Raw genomic sequence first — 23,195 nt, forward strand, 5'->3', positions numbered from 1 at the left:
TTACAAATTTACAGAGCAAGAGTCCAGGAGAATTCAATGAAAGAGGGGATACCAGTCTCAAAGATGTCACCAAATTACACCAGAGTGCCAAAAATGATATCAGTAATACGTCTGAGAAACCAAGAAACATTCATCCCTTTTTGTTTAATAATGCAGAAAAGTACTTCATAAATTTTGGAGAAATTTCAGTCAGAAATTGTTGAAATGGAAGGTTTGATTCCTTAAACTTTAAGGAAGCTAGTTTTCAAAATACCACTTACATAGAATGACTGTTTCTTCTAGAGTACCAAATAAATTAGGAATTAATGTAATTTTCTCAAAGCAGTTTTTATATGCGTCATTTTTTCCCTTAAAAATCCCTATCAAGACATCTAATAGATGAAAGATTTTGCTTAAGATAAAAGGGGGAATTATTAATTCCATAACAAAGAGAAAACCTGAAACTCTCCATTTAAGATCAATCAAATGGGCATTGTCTGTTTCAAAATGATGGAGTAAATATGTTTGTTTTGCCAGGTTCTTCTCTCACTAGTTCCCCTAATCAAAGAAAACAAGATAAAGAAACACAACTTTGACCACTGATAGAATGAGGATATGTTTATAAAACTCAGATCACAATATATGAAGACAGAAATGAGGTGAAGGGCTCTTAAATAACTCAGTAAGAGAAGGAAGTGCTAACTTCCAAGGTGCACACCAATGGGAAGTAAGCCACACCGAATTTAAGAAAGCTCAAAAACTGGATTCTTAGATATCTTGGAAGGTGAGTGAGGTAGGACTAAAAACGAGGAATTGATTCAAAATGTGAATCAAAATATTAGATTCTCACATCCGCCCCACCTCCCCAGACTTCAGCTCAGTTCAGTTGCTCAGTCATGTCCGACCCTTTGCGACCCCATGGACTGCAGCACGCCAGGCCTCCCTGTCCATCACCAACTCCCAGAGTTTATTCAAACTCATGTCCATTGAGTTGGTGATGCCATCCAACCATCTCATCCTCTGTCGTCCCCTTCTCCTCCTGCCCCCAATCCCTCCCAACATCAGGGTCTTTTCCAATGAGTCAACTCTTCCCATGAGGTGGCCAAAGTATTGGAGTTTCAGCTTCAACATCAGTCCTTCCAATGAACACCCAGGACTGATTTCCTTTAGACTGGACTGGTTGGATCTCCCTGCAGTCTCTGAGACTCTCAAGAGTCTTCTCCAACACCACAGTTCAAAAGCATCAATTCTTCAGCACTCAGCTTTCTTTATAGTCCAACTCACACATCCATACCTGACTACTGGAAAAACCATAGCTTTGACTAGATGAACCTTTGTTGGCAAAGTAATGTCTTTACTTTTTAATATGCTGTTTAGGTTGGTCATAGCTTTCCTTCCAAGGCGTAAGTGTCTTTTAATATCATGGCTGCAGTCACCATCTGCAGTGATTTTGGAGCCCCTAAAATAAAGTCTCTCACTGTTTCCCCATCAATTTGCCATGAAGTGATAAGATCAGATGCCCTGATCTCAGCTTTCTGAATGCTGAGTTTTAAGCCAACTTTTTCACTCTCCTCTTTCAATTTCTTCAATTTAAGTCTGAATTTGGCAATAAGGAGTTCATGATCTGAGCCACAGTCAGCTCCTGGTTTTGTTTTTGCTGGCTGTATAGAGCTTCTCCATCTTTGGCTGCAAAGAATATAATCAATCTGATTTCTGTATTGACCATCTGGTGATGTCCATGTGTAGAGTCTTCTCTTCTGCAAAAACTTGATTTTTTTTTTCTCTTAAAAAAGGCAACCAGAGAGACTAGACTTGGAAACCCTGGACACAGAGGAGGGAAGATATGATAGACAAGTACAGGGAATTCAGTGGAAATCAATCAACATAGTGAAGCGTGAGATGACCCACCTCTCTTTCTCCATGCAATTCTAGAACACAATGCATCCAAGTGTAGAATAAACAAAAAATAAATAAGCCAAAAATATACTGGAGAACAGGAAAAAACCTCAAAGACACTACAATTATGATCCCTTGAAAGAGAAGATCTTGTTTGCATGAATCAAAAATAGGATAGTCATAGAGAGGAAATAGTAGTACACAAGAAAGAACTCTTGGAATGTGAAAATTCCAGTAACAATAAACAATGCCAGAAAAAGAAGAAGAGCAGAGTGTAAAGTCAGAGATTTTTTTTTTTCCAGAGGAAGAAATTGCAAAAAACTATTATCTGAAAATGTCCCAAATCTCTATGGCTTAAGGCTCCAAAGAACTAAGAATATCATTCTCCCAAATCATCCCACCCTCTCCCTCTCCCTCTGAGTCCAAAAGTCCGTTATACACATCTGTGTCTCTTTCGCTGTCTTGCATACAGGGTCGTCATTGCCATCTTCCTAAATTCCATATATATGTGTTAGTATACTGTATTGGTGTTTTTCTTTCTGGCTTACTTCACTCTGTATAATTGGCTCCAGTTTCATCCATCTCATCAGAACTGATTCAAATGAATTCTTTTTAACGGCTGAGTAATACTCCATTGTGTATATGTACCACAGCTTTCTTATCCATTCATAACATGTATACTATCATGTGAATTGAATCGCCAGTCTATGTCTGACGCAGGATGCAGCATGCTTGGGGCTGGTGCATGGGGATGACCCAGAAAGATGTTATGGGGAGGGAGGTGGGAGGGGGGTTCATGTTTGGGAATGCATGTAAGAATTAAAGATTTTAAAATTTAAAAAATAAAAATAAATAAAAATAAATAAATAAATAAAATAAAATAAAATAAAAAAAGAACTAAGAATATGGGACATTGAATAAAATAAGAACCACGCCAAAGGATATCATTGTGAACTTCAAAATAAAAAGCTTTCAAAGAGGAAACAATAAAACAAAGAGGGGAAGGAAAAATTGGGAGATTGGGACTGATATATATACACTATATACACTCCTATAATATACATAAAAATGGTAACTAATAAGAACCTACTGTATAGCACAGGGAACCCTACTCAGTACTCTGTAATGACCTTTATGAATCTAAAAAAGAGAGTGGATATATGTATATGTATAACTGATTCACTTTGATGCGCAATAGAAGCTAACACAACATTGTAAATCAACTGTACTCCAAGAAAAATTAATTTTAAAAAATAAATTTAAAATAAAAGATTAAGAAGAGTACCAGAATTCTCAATAACAACATCTGAAGCTAAAAGAATGAAGAGATAACAACTCCAAAATTCTGAAAGCAAAGATTTTCCAACTTGGAATTTTATACATAGACTATTGATCACAAAAGACAGTTTTCAGATTCACAGATCCTCAAAAAGTTTCTCTCGTACCGTTTCCATGAAGCTACTACAGGATATGCTCCACATAAAGGCAGCAGAACACCAAAAAGAGGAAGATGTCAGACTGAGAAATCAGAGGTTCTGAAACAGGGTGATGGGGAAGAAATCCCGACAGAAGTGATGCAGAAGATCCAGAAACACAGCAGGTCAAAGGGCTCCTGAAAGGATGTCTACAGAAACAGGAAAAGCAAAAGTCACACTAAAAATGCCTGAGCAGATCTGACCTAACAACAAGTTACACTGAAGGCAGTTTTACAGACCCAGACTATTGCAGGGTATGGGATGGTTTTTTAAAACATGAGCGTTTCCAGGAAAACAAAATGTAGTCAAGAAATTATATAATGGGAATTAATTCTTGACTTAAAACTACAATAATTCTTGGCTCAGTAGTAAGCAGTATTTACAGTCATAACAATGAAAATCTCCAATGTAGGTTTTTGTCCAAAATTTGAGATACAATTTTGTTGGAAAGATTAAATAGGGATGGTTAGAAATGAGCTGAAATCGTCATCTTCCATAATAAAGATTCAAATGATAAAGTCCAAAATTTATAAATCAGTATATATCGATACATACACATTATTTAGAAATTAAGATTTAAATTCCCAAAGAAACAAGTGAAAAAGGCTGGAAGTAGCTGCCCCATTCTCAGCATTTGAGGGGGGTCAGCGAGTAGGGTGGAATGTGGAATGCCTCTACAGGGACCATAGCTTTGTTTTTATTTTTGTCTTTTCCAACTTTATTAGGACTAATCGACAGATATAATTGTACATATGTACAACTTGATGATTTGATAGGCATATACATTACAGAAGGATTACCAAGATCAAGATAATTAATATAGCCATCACCTCAAGTGTTAACTCTTTTGTTTGTGTGTGTGGTGAGAATGCTTAAGATCTATTCCTCAACAACTTTCAAGTATTCCACAATACTGTATTATTAACTATAATCACCATGCTATATATTAGATCCTTTGAAGTTACTCTTCTTATAACTCAAAGTATATACTCTTTAACCTGCATCTCCCCATTTCCTCTCCTGCTCAGCCCCTGGCAACAACCATTCTATTGTTTATCTGATATAATCCTTTAATGTTTTGATTTCTTTAACTCCTTGCTTATAAAACTGACTAAAATAAAAGGAAAGGAGATGCACAAATATAGATAGATAGACGCACAAATACAGTTCAGCTCAGTCATGTCCGACTCTTTGCAACCCCATGGACTACAACATGCCAGGCTTCCCTGTCCATCACCAACTCTCAAACCTGGCTCAAACTCATGTCCATCGAGTCGGTGATGCCATCCAACCATCTCATCCTCTGTCATCCCCTTCTTCTCCCGCCTTCAATCTTTCCCAGCATCAGGGTCTTTTCAAATGAGTCAGTTCCTCATATCAGGTGGCCAAAGTATTGGAGTTTCAGCATCAGTCCTTCCAATGAATATTCAGGACTGGTTTCCTTTAGGATTGATTGCTTTGATCTCCTTGCAGTCCAAGGGACTCTCAAGAGTCTTCTCCAACGCCATAGTTCAAAAGCATGAACTCTTCAGCACTCAGCTTTCTTTATAGTCCAGCTCTCACATCCATACATGACTACGGGAAAAACCATAGCCTTGACTAGACCGACCTTTGCTGGCAAAGTAATGTTTCTGCTTTTTAATATGCTGTCTAAGTTGGTCATAGATTTTCTTCCAAGGAGCAAGCGTCTTTTAATTTCAAAGACAAATATGGACAAATGCAGAAATATGATATACAACCAATTTTTTAAACTATTCTTTAATTTTCTAGGTGTCTACATGAGCACCTACTATGTGCTAGGTACTATGTAATTTGCTTTATGGCATATATAGGAAACTGTGAATCTCAAAATCACTCTGCTGTCGTGAAACCATTGATCTGCCCTGTACATACTTCATGATCATGGGCTGCCTCAGTACAGAAACATCTGGAAGCCAAATTAAAAAGTTATATCCAAGTGAGTGTAACAATTTAGCAATTAGCAATTCCCAGATAATTGACCCAGCTGCCACTTTGTAAACATAACCCAGGGCTATTTGGACTGAAACAGAATAAAGTAATAGTTCTTTTAGAATCTTTTTCAGAAAAAAAAAAAATTCTTAGAGGCTGAAACTTTATAGTTACCAACAAGTTGCCCCTTTTGGAGGCAGTGATTACCTAAAAATGTTAGCTGTGATATCTGATTAATATAGGTAAGTAACTATTCTCCCAAAAGAGGCCATAACGCTCTCTGAATATCCACCTTTGGTAAACCTCTGTGATAAACTTTTGATAAACGCATAACATTGCCTGGGTGCCAATCAGCTGATCCTTTGGCAAATAAGCACAGCTTCTTGCCGCTTCAGACCTTAATCATCAGTGTTGTTATTGTTCAGCCACTAAGTCATGTCTGACTCTTTGCAACCCCATGGACTACAGTACACCAGGCTTCCCCGTTCTTCATTATCTCCCAGTTTGCTCAAATTCATGTCCGTTGAGCGGGTGATGCTGTCTAACCATCTCATCCTCTGCTGCCCCTATCTTCTTTTGCCTTCAGTCTTTCCCAGCATCCGAGTCTTTTCCAGTGAGTCAGCTCTTCGCATCAGATAGCCAAAGTACTGGAGCTTCAGCCTCAGCATCAGTCCTTCCAATGAGTATTCAGGGTTGATTTCCTTTAGGATTGACTAGTTTGATCTCCTTGCAGTCCAAGGGATTCTCAGGAGTCTTCTCCATCACTACAATTTGAAAGCATCAATTCTTCAGTGCCCAGCCTTCTTTATGGTCCAACTCTCACATATGTACATGACTAATAGAAAAACCATAGCTTTGACTATATGGACCTTTGTTGGCAAAGGAATGTCTCTGCTTTTTAGGTTTAGTACGTTGGCCACCTCATGCGAAGAGTTGACTCATTGGAAAAGACCCTGATGCTGGGAGGGATTGGGGGCAGGAGGAGAAGGGGACGACAGAGGATGAGATGGCTGGATGGCATCACTGACTCGATGGACATGAGTTTGGGTAAACTTGGGAGTTGGTGATGGGCAGGAAGGCCTGGTGTGCTGCAATTTGTGGGGTCGCAAAGAGTCGGATATGACTGAGCGACTGAACTGAACTGATCTAGGTTTAGCATAGCTTTCCTTCCAGGAAGTAAACATCTTTTAATCTCATGGCTGCAGTCACCCTCAGCAGTGATTTTGGAGCCCAAAAAATAAAATCTGTCTCTTCTTCCAATTTTTCCCTTCCATTTGCCATGAAGTGATGGGACTGGATGCCACGATCTTAGTTTTTTTCTAATGTTGAGTTTTAAGCCAACTTTTTCACTCTCCTCTTTCATCTTCTTCAAGAGGCTCTTTAGTTCCTCTTCAATTTCTACCACTAGAATGGTATCATCTGCATATCGGCAGTTGTTGATATTTCTCCTGGCAATCTTGATTCCAGCTTGTGATTCATCCAGCCCAGCATTTCACATGATGTACTCTGCATACAAGTTAAATAAGTAGGGTGACAATATACAGCCTCATACTCCTTTTCCAATTTTTCACCAGTCCATTGTTCCACGTAAGGTTCTAACTGTGGCTGCATGACCCACATATAGGTTTCTCAGAAGACAGGCTGGTCTGGGATTCCCATCTCTTTGAGAATGTTCAACAGTTTTTGTGATCCACACAGTCAAAGGCTTTTGCATAGTCAGTGAAGCAGAAGCAAATGTTTTTCTGGAACTCCCTGGCTTTCTCTATGGTCCAAAGAATGCCGGCAGTCTGATTTCTAGTCCTCCGCCTTCCCCAAGCCCAGCTTGTACATCTGGAAGTTCTCGGTTCACATATACGAGCTCATCTTCAGGTGTCATGTGTTTTGCCTTTTCATAATGTTCATGGGGTCCTTAAGGCAAGAATATGGAGTGCTTTGCTATCCCTGAGGACCACGTTTTGTCGGAACTCTTCTCTATGATCTGTCTGTCTTGAGTGGCCCTGGATGTCATGGCTCATATCTTCAGTGAATTATGCAAACCTCTTCACCACAACAAGTCTGTGATCCATGAAGGGGTAATCATCAATAAAGCTGATTAAAAAGAAATACTCATTGCTTTAAAGTCCATTTTTAAACCCCAAATCCATTTTTTAAAAATGTCTTGCACTAGCTAAGGAAAACAATAAACATCTCGAGTTTGAAATGAAAAATGATTAAAACAAAATCTATCAGGGAGTTCCCTGACACAACTAAGAATTCACAACAAAAGATCCTGCATGCCACAATGAAGATCAAAGACCCTACATCTGGTGCAGCCAAATAAATAAATAATTTTTTAAAAAAATTTTACGAAGTGCACTCACCCAGGTACTCACACCCAGATCTAAATGAAGAACATGACCAGCATGCCACAAGTTCCCACTGGTGGCCCCACCCAGGCATTATCTTTCCCTAACATAACCATTGTTCTGACATCCATCTCCCTGGACTGATTTTCCTGTTTTCTTTTTTCTATAAATGGAACTTTCTGTGACAGCTCTTTTGTGCCTGGCTCCTTTTGGTCACTGTGGTATCTGTGAGATTCATCTATATTATTACAGGTAGCAGTAACTTATTCCTTTTCACTGCTGTATAGTATTCCACTGTACACATATACAAATGATTTTATCCATTATACAGTCTGATGGACATGGGGATTACTACCATATTGGGAGTATCATGAATAACAATGCTATGACCCTATCTGTACATCTGTACATATATGAATGCATTTCTTTTAGGTGTAAGAAAGAATTTGTTAGACTAACAGGTACAAGAATGTTGAGTTCAGTAGATACTGCCAAACAGGTTCCCAAAGTGGTTGTGCTATTTCATGATCCCAGCACTATATAAAATTTTCTATTGCTCCATATCTTTGCCCACACTTGATATTGTTGCTTTAAAAAAAAAAAGCCATTCTAGTGCCTACATATCATTGTGATTTTAATCTGTATTTACTTAAAGACTAAGGATAAAGAGCACTTTCTTAGGTTTATTGGCCATGATATTGCTCCATAAGCACAGCACAGGTCCAGTCACACTGGCTTTGGTTCTTCAAATATAACATGTTCCCTCCATCATAGGGCCTTTGCACACACTGTTCCCTTCAACTGGGAATTCTCTCCTGTCCCCTCTGTCAACTCTTTGTCTGATAAACTCTTAATCCTGCTTCAAACCTTGTAGCCCATCCTCAGGAAAGTGTTCCAGATCTCCAGATTGAGGCAGGTTTGTTGAGTTAGAAAACTATGGTGTTATGGGTTGGATTATATCCTCCAAAAACACAGGTTCAATCTCTAACTCCTGGAACCTCAGAAGGTGATATTATTTGGGAACAGAGTTGTTGCAGATGAAATTAGCAGATGAAGTTGAGGGCCTAAACCTGATGGCTGCTGTCTTTGAAAGAAGGGGAATTCTGGTTACAGAGACAGACACACTGAGATGAGAGATGATGTAGGAGGGAGACCACCTGTGACCACAGAGGCAGAGACTGGAGAGATGCCACTACAAGCCAGGAACAGCCATCCTGGGATGCCTGAGGACTGGCAGCGGGAAGAGGCAAGGGAAGATCCTCTACGAGTAGCTTAAGAGGAAGCTCAGACCCCCAAGCACTTTGATTTCAGACTTCCAGCCTCTGGAATTGTGAGAGAATAAATTCCTGTTGCTTTACGCTGTTTGTGGCACTTTGCTATGGAGGCCCCCAAAGCTAACGCACCTGGTCCTCTCCTTCTGTGCATTCATCACAGGCTGTCACTGGGCAATCTCACCCTTGAGTTTTTTTCAAAATAATTTCATTTCCCCATTTCATGACCCAAGGCCAAAATAACACTGGAGGAGGCATCCTGGACTCTTCTTTTTCTCTCTCGCATCCAAACCTCATTCTCCTCCTTGTCAGAAAAGCCTGCTTTCAAAATATCCAAAACCCAAACACTTCTCACCGCCTCCACACCCCTGGCTTGGCTGGAGCCAGCATCACCTCTCATATAGGGTGCTGACGTCACCTCTCAGGCCCCCTGCTTTGCCACCTGCTTCCCTAAGTCAACACAGAGACTGGGTTACTCCTTAGCACTTGCAAAGCAGAGCATGGCATTCCTGCACCCCAAAACCTTTCCACAGCCCCTCAATTGGCTCAAGAGTAAAAGTCAAAGTCCTCCCAGACTGACATCTGGGCTGGCGACTCCTCTCTGCCCTCTCTGGGTCCCAGCCACCCCTGCTCCTTGTTAACTGGTTATGTTCAGCCTGTTGTCATTACAAGACACTCAAGTCACTCCCACTGCCGGAATGTTCCTCCCACAGCTACCTGATCCCCTGCTGATCCTTAAGCCAACTTGGCCACAAACCTGATCTTGATCACTTTCAACTATAACCTGACCCCTCCCCAGAGGTGACCCTCCCGACCCCACTGTTGGCTATACGTTTGTTACATTCATCAACTTTTGAAATACTATAAATGTCATCCTGTTACATTTCTTGCTTTTATGTGCCTCCTTTTGGCCACCTGATGTGAAGAGCCAACTCATTAGAAAAGACTCTGATTCTGGGAAAGATTGAGGGCAGGAAGAGAACGGGATGACAGAGGATGAGATGGTTGGATGGCACCACCGATTTAATGGGCATGAATCTGAGCAAACTCTGGGAGATAATGATGGATAGGGAAGCCTGGAGGGCTGCAGTCCATGGGGTCAGACAACAGTCAGACACCACTTAGGGACTAACAACTCCCACTAGATTGTAAGTTATCAGATGGTGAGGATCTCTGTTTTGGCCACGGAGGCATCCCAAGGACCTAGGACATGACCCAACACACAGAAGGCCTTCCTTAAATATTTGCTAAAAGATTAGAGAACGTTTCTGGGTTTGTTCACCATTGTCTCCCCACGATGTCTGACAGTGTCTGCCTGGCACCAATAAGGTTCCCAGGAGGCGGGGTTTTGAATGAAACGAGTGAAGATGAGAAAAACTCTGCTCTGATCTGTCTTTCGCGCCTCCTCTCCCTTCCTTGTCTTTCATCCTCTCTTCACACAAGTCTTCTCTGCCTGGGCAGTGTGTGCTGTGTCCACCAAAACCCTCGCTCAGAAGAACATGGACTCCTGCCTCCCAGGTGTATGTGCCCAGGAGACAGTGTGGCTGGGCTGACAGCCCAGAGGCCCATCTTTACAAGGCATCATTTGAGAAGGCACAGTGGGTTCTGCCAGCTGGATGGACATGAGGCCCATGCGGATGACTGTTGACACCCCTCAGACGTCTCTGGGTCCTGCCAGGATGGTACTAGGAGACTCAGCGGTCAGGGAGATGAGTCAGAAGGTGGGGTGCTGGAGGAGACCACATGCTGAACCTTCCCATGGGCACCTTTGCATGAGATGCAAAGAAAGGAGCGCGGAAAACCCTTCCCTTTGCATCTCAGCTCTGCGCTTACTAGGTAGCGGGTTAGGGCAGGTCACTCAGCCCGACTTCAGTTCCTCTTCTCTAAACCAGAGTTTCCCTCTGAGTACACTGCAGATGAAATGGAATAACAATTTAGTGAAATTTAGTAAAATAGTAAAGAAAAAATTCAGATGGCAAGTGGCGCAGGGGCCGCTTCAGCACCAGGGGGTTAGTGGTTTCAGAACGGTCGGAGACACAGGCCCGGCGTCTCTGCTCCTCGGGGCTCCCCTGTCCTCCTTAGCCTGCTCTGCACCCAGCTCTTCTCACCGCACTTGCCTTCAGGGTGCAACCGAGAATGACAACAGCAATCTCATTATGGCAAATTCTCACTTAGAATTTTCCGAAAGTCATGATTCAAAATATTTGGTCCTGTTATTCCCATAAAAATCCAAATACCCTAAATTCCTGCATCCTGGCATTTGGACACTGTGTCCCGGACCATTTCTTGAAGCCAGACGCAGAACAAAATCCCTTTATGGGAACGAGCATGACATTCTTGGGTTTGGAAACTATATCCACTGTGATGATTTTTGCCTCTGCAGCACCCAGCATGTAAACAGCCCCCAGGGAGGGCTTCCTGACTTACAGCAAGGTTTTGTGCAACCAGAAAGAAATGAGAGGCTGCTGCCCAGAGAACTGGGACAGAGTGAAGGAACAGACAGGCTTTGGGGTCAGAAGACCCTGAGTGCAAATGATTCCAGGAACAGGCAGAAGTCAGGGTGCCCAGGGCAACACCTGAGAAAATGGTGCTGCCCTGGGTGGGGTCTGCATGTTAAACGTGGTCTCCATTTTTAGCCAGATGGGGCTTCCCAGGTGGCATTAGCGGTTAAGAATCCACCGGCCAGTACAGGAGATGTAACAGTTGCGAGTTTGATCCCTAGGTTGAGAAGCTCCCCTGAAGAAGGGCAAGGCAACCTACTCTAGTATTCTTGACTGGAGAATCCCATGGACAGAGAAGCCCGGTGGGCTACAGTTCATGGGGTCGCAAAGAGTCGGACACGACTGAAGGGACTGAGCAAGCATGCATGCATATTTGGCCAGGGTGGGGCACCAGGTGCCACCAGGGCCCAAGAGGACTGGCAGACAGACATGTGGGATGTGCTCAGGCTCCTGAACTTCAACACCAGGATAAAAATTGGTTCAGTGCTCTCTAACCAACTCCCCACAGGTATATCGGGCTTCCCTTGTGGCTTAGCTGTAAAGAATCTGCCTGCAATGCGGGAGACCTGGGTTCGCTCTCTGGGTTAGGAAGATCCCCTGGAGAAGGGAAAGGCTACCCACTCCAGTATTCTGGCCTGGAGAATTCCATGGACAGTCCATGCAGCTGCAAAGAGTCGGACACGACTGAGCGACTTTCACTTTCACATATCTGAAGCCATGGGCAGCGACCATCTTCTTGGCTTATACCTCATTTCAGGTAAAAAGATGTTCAGAACATTGGCAGTGGATTCTAATATCAGGATCTGGCTCCTCTGTAGAATTCCTTGAATGGAATGACTTCCAAGAGGAGCTGGGTTTCATTCCAGCAGTGCTGAGAAGTGGCTCAGACAGATGCTATTATTATAACTATACTTCCTCATGAAAGACAGCTAACACACGAGACAAGTCATGGGCCAGACAGAGTCAAATGACGACCGGGGATCGCAGACATCTGAAGGTGCTGATGTTCCGTGTTTTCCCTTGTGACCTCAAAACATCAGCTCTTTCTTCAAAACTCTGATCAGAACATCACCATCTTACATTCCTGATTATCGGCAGGAATCACAATGACATCCTGAGGTCCAATCAGGCTCTCAGTATTTCATTTCTTTGCATCACATGTCAGGCTTATACTTACCATCATTTTAGAGTCTTAAGAATGAAACTGAAACCGAGCCCTTTGAAATGCAAGTGCTGCCATAATCTGCTCAAGGCTTTTCTGCCAATAACAGTGGTCGTGGGATAAATCAAAGACTAGCACTGTCTCTGACACCACCTTGCTGAATTTACAAGCCATGGAAAATCTCTCAGGGCCCTTAGAAGATTCTGCTGGGACAGGACAGGCAATGGCTACTGTTAAATGGCCCACCTGAATACAGGGCTATCTCCTAAGACCAAGCACAGGCAAACAAACGCTCCAAGGGTGATTTTAGAGATCATTATTGAAACTTTTTCTTTGAGACCTGGGATGTTAATTTCCAATCTGCCTGTGACTGGTCCCAGAGCAGAAGAAGCCAATGATTGTTTCTAAATGAGACCACAGACATCCTCACAAGTACGTTAGTAGAAAAGGACCCTGGGACACTGCCAATATAAACCTGGGTAAGACTATTCTGATGCTGTGAAAGTGCTGCACTCAACATGCCAGCAAATTTGGGAAACTCAGCAGTGGCCACAGAACTGGAAAAGGTCAGTTTTCATTCCAATCCCAAAGAAAGGCAATGCCAAAGAATGCTCAAACTACTGCACAGTTGCACTCATCTCACACACTAGTAAAGTAATGCTCAAAATTCTGCAAGCCAGGCTTCAGCAATATGTAAACCATGAACTTCCAGATGTTCAAGCTGGTTTTAGAAAAGGCAAAGGAACCAGAGATCAAATTGCCAACATCTGCTGGATCATGGAAAAAGCAAGAGAGTTCCAGAAAAACATCTATTTCTGCTTTATTGACTATGCCAAAGCCTTTGACTGTGTGGATCACAATAAACTGTGGAAAATTCTTCAAGAGATGGGAATACCAGACCACCTGACCTGCCTCTTGAGAAACCTGCATGCAGGTCAGGAAGCAACAGTTAAAACTTGACATGGAACAACAGACTGGTTCCAAACAGGAAAAGGAGTATGTCAAGGCTGTATATTGTCACCCTGCTTATTTAATTATATGCAGAGTACATCATGAGAAATGCTGGGCTGGAAGAAGCACAAGCTGGAATCAAGATTGCCAGGAGAAATATCAATAACCTCAGATATGCAGATGACACCACCCTTATGGCAGAAAGTGAAGAGGAACTAAAAAGCCTCTTGATGAAAGTGAAAGAGGAGAGTGAAAAAGTTGGCTTAAAGCTCAACATTCAGAAAACGAAGATCATGGCATCTGGTCCCATCACTTCATGGGAAATAGATGGAGAAACAGTGGAAACAGTGTCGGACTTTATTTTGGGAGGCTCCAAAATCACTTCAGATGGTGACTGCAGCCATGAAATTAAAAGACGCTTACTCCTTGGAAGGAAAGTTATGACCAACCTAGACAACATATTGAAAAGCAGAGATATTACTTTGCCAACAAAGGTCCGCCTAGTCAAGGCTATGGTTTTTCCAGTGATCATGTATGGATGTGAGAGTTGGACTGTGAAGAAAGCTGAGTGCTAAAGAAATGATGCTTTTGAACTGTGGTGTTGGAGAAGACTCTTGAGAGTCCCTTGGATAGCAAGGAGATCCAACCAGTCCATCCTAAAGGAGATCAGCACTGGGTGTTTTCTGGAAGGAATGATGCTGAAGCTGAAACTCCAATACTTTGGCCACCTCATGGGAAGAGTTGACTCATTGGAAAAGACCCTGATGTTGGGAGGGATTGGGGGCAGGAGGAGAAGGGGATGACAGAGGATGAGATGGCTGGATGGCATCACTGACTTGATGCACGTGAGTTTGAGTGAACTTCGGGAGTTGGTGATGGACAGGGAGGCCTGGCGTGCTGTGATTCATGGGGTTGCAAAGAGTCGGACAGGACTGAGCGACTGAACTGAACTGAACTGAAGACTATTTTGATGAACTGGACCCCTCCCTTGAATTCCTAAAACTCTCTCTTGTCCAGTATACCTGTGAAACGTAAACCTGGGCTTCTCCTCTGAGCTTATATTATTAAATTGACACAAGCAAAACTCCACTTGCAAAAAGGAGAATTTAGAAGTCGAATTAGAAGCTGCTTTTAATCTATCGAAGTCTTATGCTTAAAATGAGGAAAAAGAATGCTATAGACTGAATGCATATGTCTCCTCAATATTCATATCTTGAAACCTAATCTCCAAGATGATAGTTTTAGGGACCTTTGGCAGGTGATCAGGTTACAGAGGTGGAGCCCTCTTGAATGAGATTGCTGTGTTCAGTCACTAAGTCCTATCCAACCTTTGCAACCCCATGGACTAAAGCACCCAGGCCTCCCAGTCCTTCACTATCTCCCGGTGTTCACCCAGGAGTTGAGATTAGTGTTCTTCTAAAAGAGACCCTGAGAAACTCCCCTTCCACCTCCTGAGGACATAGAAGACAGTCATCTAGGAACCAGGAAGCAGGCCCTCACCAGACACTAAATATGCCAGGACCTTGGTCTTGAACTTTCCAGCCACCAGAACTGTAAGAAATAAACCTGTGTTGTTTATCAGCCACCTGGTGTATGGCATGTTTTTATAGCAGCCCCCAATGAACTACAGCTTAGTTGGTAAAGAATCTGCCTGCAATGCAGGAGACCTAGGTTCAATCCCTGGGTTGGGAAGATCCCCTGGAGAAGGGAAAGGCTGCCCACTCCAGTATTCTGGCCTGGAGAATTCCATGGACTGTATAGTCCACACGGTGGCAAAGAGTCGGACAGGACTTGCACTGCACTGCACTCTCCAACGAACTACCACAGAGACTGGTGTTTCTGCTATAATGTGGAAAATGCAATCCAGTGAATGCTCATAGTCTGCAAAATCTTGCACTCATAAAAACCAAGCTCACAGGAAAAAATAAGGTTCAAAATCTATGCAACTCTGTAATCAGAAGAACAAAAAAACTCAATCAATTCTAAAAAAAAAAAATTAGTTCTGGTAAGGAGACACGTTAAATTGCTAAGATAAAAATTTTAATACATTTTTAAATTTGAAAAATTTTAATATCATTTAATTCTATCATTAAATGATAGAACTTGACCTTAAAAAACACGGTGAAAGCAGTATGATAGAAGAGGGTGTCAGGAAGTATGGAAGCTGGTGGGTTGTGGGCACAACAGCTAAATGGGCAAAGGACCTGAGCAGCCAACAGCCTAGGATGGACCACATGGCCACCCTGAGCCAAAGTAGCACCGAGTGACGAGCATCATGGACAGGACTGAGTTCTTCAGAGGCTTCTGCCCACAGCTGTGTGGACAGTGCCCTGGGGTCAGGGCAGGTAGCTGGTCCCATAAGACCTGAGGTACTGGCAAAACTGGTACATGGACCAACGCTACCTCTGGGTCATAATGCCACCGTTCTCGGCAGCCACATTGCACCAGGCACACACGTATGTGCAGACACGGTGCCCACACAGTGTGGGAATCTCGGACAAACACGATTCACACGACCTGAGGAGGTAACCCCCCAGCAAATCAACGCGAGATAAAAGTCAGAAGAGAGACTGGCACACGGCTTAATAAGCATCCAGAGGGGCATAGAACACTTTAGTTGTTGGTTGGGGCTGTTTTATGGGGTCGTTGGGAGCCACAGCTCCAAGTTTAAAGCTGCTTGGAGTCACATCCTTCCTCTCCTGAGAAATCTTAACCAAGTTACTCTACCAATCCATGTAGCTGCTTTCTTAGAGACAGAGGTGATAAAAATAATAGTCCTTGTCTCACGTCAAGGAATAAACGAAACAGGTAAAGCACCCAGCATAGCACCAGATCAGAGCTGATTCCTAGTCTTCTTGCTGGAGACCGAGGCATCTTGGGGAAAAGGAATAAGCAGGAACTTTTTTCCTCTGCCTTTTTTTAGGGCCACCCAGTTCTGACACATAAAGGGCACTTTGAAATGATCAGGTGAGGAAATGGATCTAATGGGAAGGAAAATGGCATTTGAGAATCAAGGAGGACAATTCTCTTTCTTCCTCCTTTTAATCTTCATGTTCTGAGAAGTTAGCAAAGGTGAGCATCTTGCCTAAAGCCCCTCAGCTCGTTAGCAGGAGGACCAGGGTGCACGCCGAGCCTGCGTTCTGAGTGGACCACATTCACGCCCACGGAGCCAGAGCAGCGAAGGGCTGGACTGCCCTCGCTCACCTCCTGTGCTAAATGCATTTAAATATAGTTTCTAATGCCAAAACCTTGCTGTTTCTCACACATAAAATCCCATTAGCTTGACACGCCTACCAAATACTCAGATGTGAGACCAGATGTAGTTATTTTTAAACTGCATTCAACCTCCATGTGTGGGAAGATGCATTCCGGGGCACCTGTCAGGACGCAATCAGGCTTCATGTGGCACTGATTCTGGAAGGTGGAACCCACCAAAGGGGTCCTCACAGCTTCAGCAGAGGAGTGAGATAATCCAGTAAATGCTTTAAAATTGTTGCTGTTGTTGAGTCACTAAGTCGTGTCTGACTCTTCGAGACACCATTGAGCCCACCAGGTTTCTCTGTGCGTGGGATTCTCCAGGCAAGAACATTGGAGTGGGTTGCCATTTCCTTCTCCAGGGAATCTTCCTGACCCAGGGATCAAACCTGTGTCTCCTGCATTAGCAGGCAGATTCTTTGCCACTCAGCCACCAGGGATAAATCACACTTGACTTCACTGACTATAAATCACCCAGTTTCACTGTTCAAGGAATCCACTGAGTGCTATAGACTCCCACGTTTCTGATGAGACAACTGAGGCTCAAGAGACGGGAGGTAATTATTTCCAAGGTCCCAGAATCTCTAAGTGTCGAGGCCAAGTCTGAACTCAGCCTTCCTGACTGGGATACACTCAACCTGTCCACTCAGCTCACTGGGAAGCACACAGCTTCCATCCTCCACCCTCACCCCACAAATATAGGACTAGCTGGGCCTCTCCACTTCTGATCGAAAGTGTAGATCAATGTGAACATCAAGGTCACACAGTCATGTCCAACTCTTTGTGACCCCATGGACTATAGCCTGCCAGGCTCCTCTGTCCCTGGAGTTCTCCATGGCAGAATAGTAGAGTAGGTAGCCGTTCCCTCCTCCAGGGGATCTTCCCAACCCAGGCATCAAACCCAGGTCTCCTGCATTGCAGGCAGATTCTTGACCAGCTGGGCTATCAATGTGAATGCTTCTTCTTTAATGAAGGATGACTTCATTTCTAGAGAGGGAATCAGAGACACCACATGACAGCTCCTCTGAGTGATGCAGGAGGCAGCCCCACTCCCATCTGGATATAGCCCTGCTCGGGTCTGACTTTATTTACTTGGAGGGCTTCGGCCCATGCAAGGTGTTGGGGGCCCTCGAATTATTAACAGTTACTCCTACTTAAACTTTGAAAGTTCACCCACTGGTAAAACAGTGTTTAGCAATACACACCCAAATATTTTAACAGCTGTTTGGGGTTTTTTTTTTTTTAATGGATATTTTTAAAACAACTTTAGATTTCATGAAAGTTCATATTACCGAATCTGTCTGAACTAAAGAAGCAGTGATGAGGCCTGATGTGGTTAAGGGGAAGGAAGAGAGCTTGGAGTCAGAGCTCCACTCAGATGTCCCCCCATCAAGCCCAGGGGCTCCCTGGGAAGGGGGCTCGTCCACTCTTGCATGGCAGCCACCTGCGGCATGCTTACAGTGACCACTGGGGAAATAAGAGGTCAGCTCCGCCACCTGGAAGCTTTGAGTGCAACCTTGATGGTCTCCCACTGTGGGTGTGAAAGGAACACCTCCCTCCCAGGAGGCTGGCTAAGATAGTACATCTACCAAAGGGTTTGCAAACCACCCACAGTTACACATCAGTTGGGGAAAGACTGCAAAAATATTAGGGAACTATGTTCCTGGAGAAACGCACAGAATGGCACGGATCAAACGCCAAGCTGAGAAGGGGTGGATCGGCTGGAGTTGGAGGAGGAGGGAAAAGGCATCTGAGACGGGTTGGCAGAGTGATGCCCCTGCCCCACAAAGATATCCACATGCTCGTCCTGGAATCTGTGAATCCTCAAGGTTCTGTGACAAAGGGAAACGAAGGCTGCAGAGGCAGCCAAGGCTGCTTGGGGTTGGGAGATGGTCCTGGCTCATCCAGAGGCACTCAATGTACTTATAAGGGTCCTTAAAAGTTGAAAAGACCCTGATGCTGGGAAAGATTGAAGGCGGAAGGAGAAGGTGATGCCAGAGGATGAGATGGTTGGATGGCATCACTGACTGGATGGACATGAGTTTGAGTAAACTCCAGAAGCTGGTGACAGACAGGGAGGCCTGGCGTGCTGCAGTTCATGGGGTCACAAAGAGTCGGACACGACTGAGCAACTAAACTGAACTGAAAAGTGGAAGGGGGAGACAGAAGGGAGAACCAGAGAGATGGCAGCCTGAGAGGGACTCGACCTGCCATCGCTGGCTTAGAGGAAGGAAGGGGCCACGAGCAAGGGATGCACATGCCTAGAGAAGCGGGACCAGGAAAAGAAATGATTCTCCCCAAGAGCCTCCAGGAGGAACACAGTCCTGCCCGTACCTTGATTTGAGCCCAGTAAGATGTCTATCCTCCAGGACTCAAGGAGAATAAATCTGCGATGCTTAACGGCTACACGTATGACGTTAGAAAAGCGCGAGCATGTGAAGCCATGGATGAACCAGGGTTTACACTGCTTGGACAAAGCGGCGGGCAGGGAGCTGCAGGCAGGGGCCCCGCTTGGGAAAAGGCCTGCAGCCCAGAAGCGCACGGTGCAGAAAGGGAGGCAGGACGACCCCACCTTCTAGGAGTAGGACTGGGACAGCACCAAGGGCCAAAGTTACAGAGGCCTTTGAGCCTCAGGGTGTGAGGCCAGAAATGATGAGCGCCACTAAGGGCCTGAGCTGGCAGAACACAGCAGAAGGAGCCACAGAAGAGCCTGGAAGAGGCGTGAGTGGCGGAAAAACACGGGCCGGGAGGCGAGAGAGGACCAAGGTCACTGCCTGCCCACGGTCACAGGTGGCCAGTGTCCCCACGTGTCCTTTCCACACAGATCACATGGAGTCAGTCCAGGCTGGGCCCAGGAACCAGCAGCATCCGTTTCACCAACCAGTCTCTGGAGAAGACACGTGTCCTGAGTCTCAGGACTCTTTCTCTGTAAAATGTGGATTAAGCAGCAAGCTCCTCCCTGGCGTGAGAACTAGAGCTGATTCGTGTTAAATGCCAGGCACGGAGCCTGCCCCAAGCTCAATGAACCCTCGCCATGTCGGTGGCCAGAGCCACTAGCGGTGCAGCCTGAATCCTCCCCTCCGTGTGGGTACCTGGATGTTGAGTCTCCCCCGATGGGCCCCCAGGCCGTAGCGCTTGGAAGTGGATGCATGGAGCTGGAAGTCTGTGATTTTTAAGGTTTCCAGACCAAGAGGTGGGCAACCTGGAAAGGACAAGGCTCATTAAAAACAAGGACAGATATGGACAGAAACGAACTTTCTGATTTTGAAAAATCTGGCCACCCGCTTCTCTGTCTTTCCCCTAAACTCCAGCTCTGTGTCAGCCCCACTCCCTGGGACGCCTGGTGTTTCCGGACAAACACTGTCGATTCAGCCGTCCACGTTATGCCAGTTTTCTTTCTGGTCGGCATTTCCTCTCTGGATGTTTCTGCCCTAATATTCCTCTGTCTGATGCTCTCCTTGCTACTGTCTGAGGCTGTTTCCAATTAAGGATCCTTCCGCTGAGTGACTCAGCCAGGGAGCATTATTGGTTAGAAATATCAGAGCGATTCCGTAGCTGAGTTCTGCAAATTAATCAGAACTTGATGGTTTTGCTTCAGCAACTCTGGCCTTTGTATCGTGCATACTAATGAACACAGCAACAGAAAGAGGGGAAAAAAAAACCAACCCTATTGCCTTCCATTCCTAGCAAAACTGGTAATTCCGAGAATGGCTACTCAACACAGTTTAGTCCAAGCTGCTCCTAGAATACGACGCTGGCACGTGGGCAGCTCCTTGGCCATCGTCCCAGTCCAGCCCATTGTCCCTGCGGATATGAGCTTTAACAGCAGCTCTGGGGCCTCCTGACTCCTGGGTTGCTGGTCTCACCACCCACCCTGCCACGGGGCTGGAAATGACCAAGTGATGCTCTCCCCTTCACACCTGACTCTGGGGAAAGGAAAGAAACAGTTGGAAGTAGAAATGAACAAATCTACTTCCATAAGAAGTATCAGAAATCCCTGATGTAACATAACAACTTTGAAAAGCCCCGTGGGTCACTCCTGAGATGGGAGTGCCTCCTGGGGATCCCGGCAACACCTGGGGACGCGGAGGTGTTTGTCCATCCATGACAGACCCCTGCAGGGCAAGGCCCTTCTGGTCTTGGGATGCTGAAGGAGGCTGGCAACGCACTGACCGCAGAGATGCTCTGAAGGCGCCAGGTAAGGAAGTTGGCCCATGTACTGCAGTCAGAGGAATTTAGACCTGCCAGGACCTGAGATCCCTTCAAGTCCTCCCCTTGAGTTTTCAGCAGAGGAAACTGAGGCCCCAAGACTTGAGCTGAACCATCCATGGCATCCTTGCCAGCAACAGAGTGCACTTCACATCCTAGTCTCTAGGGTCTCAGCTGCAGGCTCTGAAGTGATGCCACTCTGCTCCTCTGCCCGTATCTACCAGGAGGCTTGGTAGAGAGGCTTGGCACAAAGAGGCAGCGTACTAATGACCAGCAAGGTAAAGAGCACGAGGGAGGTGACATTTCGTCACCTGCTCCATGCTGCCTGAAGACTTGGAAGGCTTCAGGTAGCCCTGTGGTGATTCTCAAGATTTTTGGCAGGTCCATGTAACATCCAACAGAAGCAAAAATAAGCTGTCCTTCCCCCTTGAACTCACTCAAAACATGGAACAATAAGGGGAAAGAAAGCAATGCAGATGATTAAGAAACCCAGCCACCAGCAAAGGCCACCTCTTGGTCCTTGATGGGATATCTATGGGACTTCAGCCGCTCAGTTGCTGCCTGGACCTGGACACAGTAAGAGATTGCTGCTAACACATCCCCAAAGGCAGTAAGTGAGCAGCCAAAGAAAACCCACAGGATGAATCAGCCATCTTCAAAGGGGACTCCAGAAGGGCAGAAGGGACAGAAAGGAACTGAGAGGCCCCATCCCAGCCACAATTCCTGTCTTATCCATGACTCCCCAGAGATTAGAGAGTGACAATCATCCTAACACGGGGCTTCTCACTGGTGACTGCTGGGACAAAGGCCTCGGGAAACCCACTATCTGTCAACAATCAAAAGGACATTTTCATAAACCAGACAGAGAAAGATAAATATTGTATAACATCCCTTATATGTGGTATCTAACAAGAAATGATACAAAAGAACTCATTTACAAAACAGAAGCTCACAGACTTAGACAATGAACTTATGTTTACCAGAGGGGAAGGATGGGGGGAAGGGATAGATAGGGAGTTTGAGACAGATATGTACACACCGCTATATTTTAAATGGATAACCAACAAGGACCTCCTGTACAGCACAGGGAATTCTGGTCAATGCTATGTGGCAGCCTGGATGGGAGAGGAGTTTGTGGGAGAATGGACAAAGGTTTATGTATGGCTGAGTCACTCCGCTGTGCACCTGAAATTATCCCAACATTGCTAATTGGCTATATTCCAATATAAAATAAAAAGTTGAAAAAATTTTTCCAAATATTGTCCTGCCCCCCACCCGCCACCAAAAGAAAGGGCATCTTCAGACAAGTGCTTAGAAAATTTACCCACCTCCCATCATAACCTCAGATTCTTGAAAAACACACTGTTGGAATAAAGTGACAGACACACAAACACACACAGACACGCAGACACCAAGCAGCACAATAAGAGCCGGGTGCCCCCTGTGCAAGGACTCTCCACAAAAGAGCCCAGTCGACTCGACCCACCACGAACTCCATAAGCAATGCAAAGTTGGAGCAAGAGGCAAGAATTCCTTTGGCTCTAAATTCTCAAAGATACATTCGGCTCCATCCAAAGAGCTGTCAATTGTGATATCACCACAAGACAAGCAGGACTTTCCTCTATCTTTAGAAAATATTTCTGAGAAAGCCAGGAGTGCCGCCTTGAGGATCGAATAAATGGAGGAAATGCTCGTGTTTCCAAGCCTAATTTAAATCTCCACCATCAGAACCAAGGCCAGGCAGAGCGCTGGCATCCTGGCTGGAGTGCAACATGTTGGTATTATCATCAAGATTATAATATCGATGGAGGAGGTAATTACCAGGTTTAAAGAGTGCTTGAAATCAATGGGAAGTGCACTCCCAGTTCCTCACCCTGCCCCTGTGGATCTAAGGCCCCAGCGAGGCTGCACTGAAGCAGCTCTGACTGTAACTCAGCCAGGACTCCTGGGCCAGTTCGCTCCAGCAGCAGCCCCTGAAGAGCCCTCCAGAAAGCTCCCTGCTCCTCCTCCAAAAACAAACAACACCCTTTGTCATCAAATCACATTTGTGTTATTTCTAAGAGGAAAAAGACTCTTATCCTGAGAAGCATGTGGGTGAGGAGAACATAAAAAAAATTAAAAAGTGTGAAAAGAACACTTTAGGAAAATATTAATTAGAGACAGGAGATGTGTCAGAATCTGGAGGGAAGAGTGACAGTCAT

General features: G+C 44.8%; 1 protein-coding gene across 2 annotated transcripts in view; it reads right to left on the reverse strand.

Annotated features, from left to right (window-relative positions):
• CPXM2 (carboxypeptidase X, M14 family member 2) overlaps window positions 1-23,195 on the reverse strand; it is a 136,252-nt gene that overhangs the window by 84,357 nt on the left and 28,700 nt on the right. For both annotated transcript variants that reach the window (XM_069566792.1, XM_069566791.1), the window contains one exon: window positions 19,878-19,987. In XM_069566792.1, coding sequence (XP_069422893.1) covers window positions 19,878-19,987 — 110 coding nt within the window. The remainder of the gene's footprint in view (window positions 1-19,877; window positions 19,988-23,195) is intronic.

Source organism: Ovis canadensis, chromosome 22 (genome assembly GCF_042477335.2).
Source record: "Ovis canadensis isolate MfBH-ARS-UI-01 breed Bighorn chromosome 22, ARS-UI_OviCan_v2, whole genome shotgun sequence".
Lineage (NCBI taxonomy): Eukaryota > Metazoa > Chordata > Mammalia > Artiodactyla > Bovidae > Ovis > Ovis canadensis.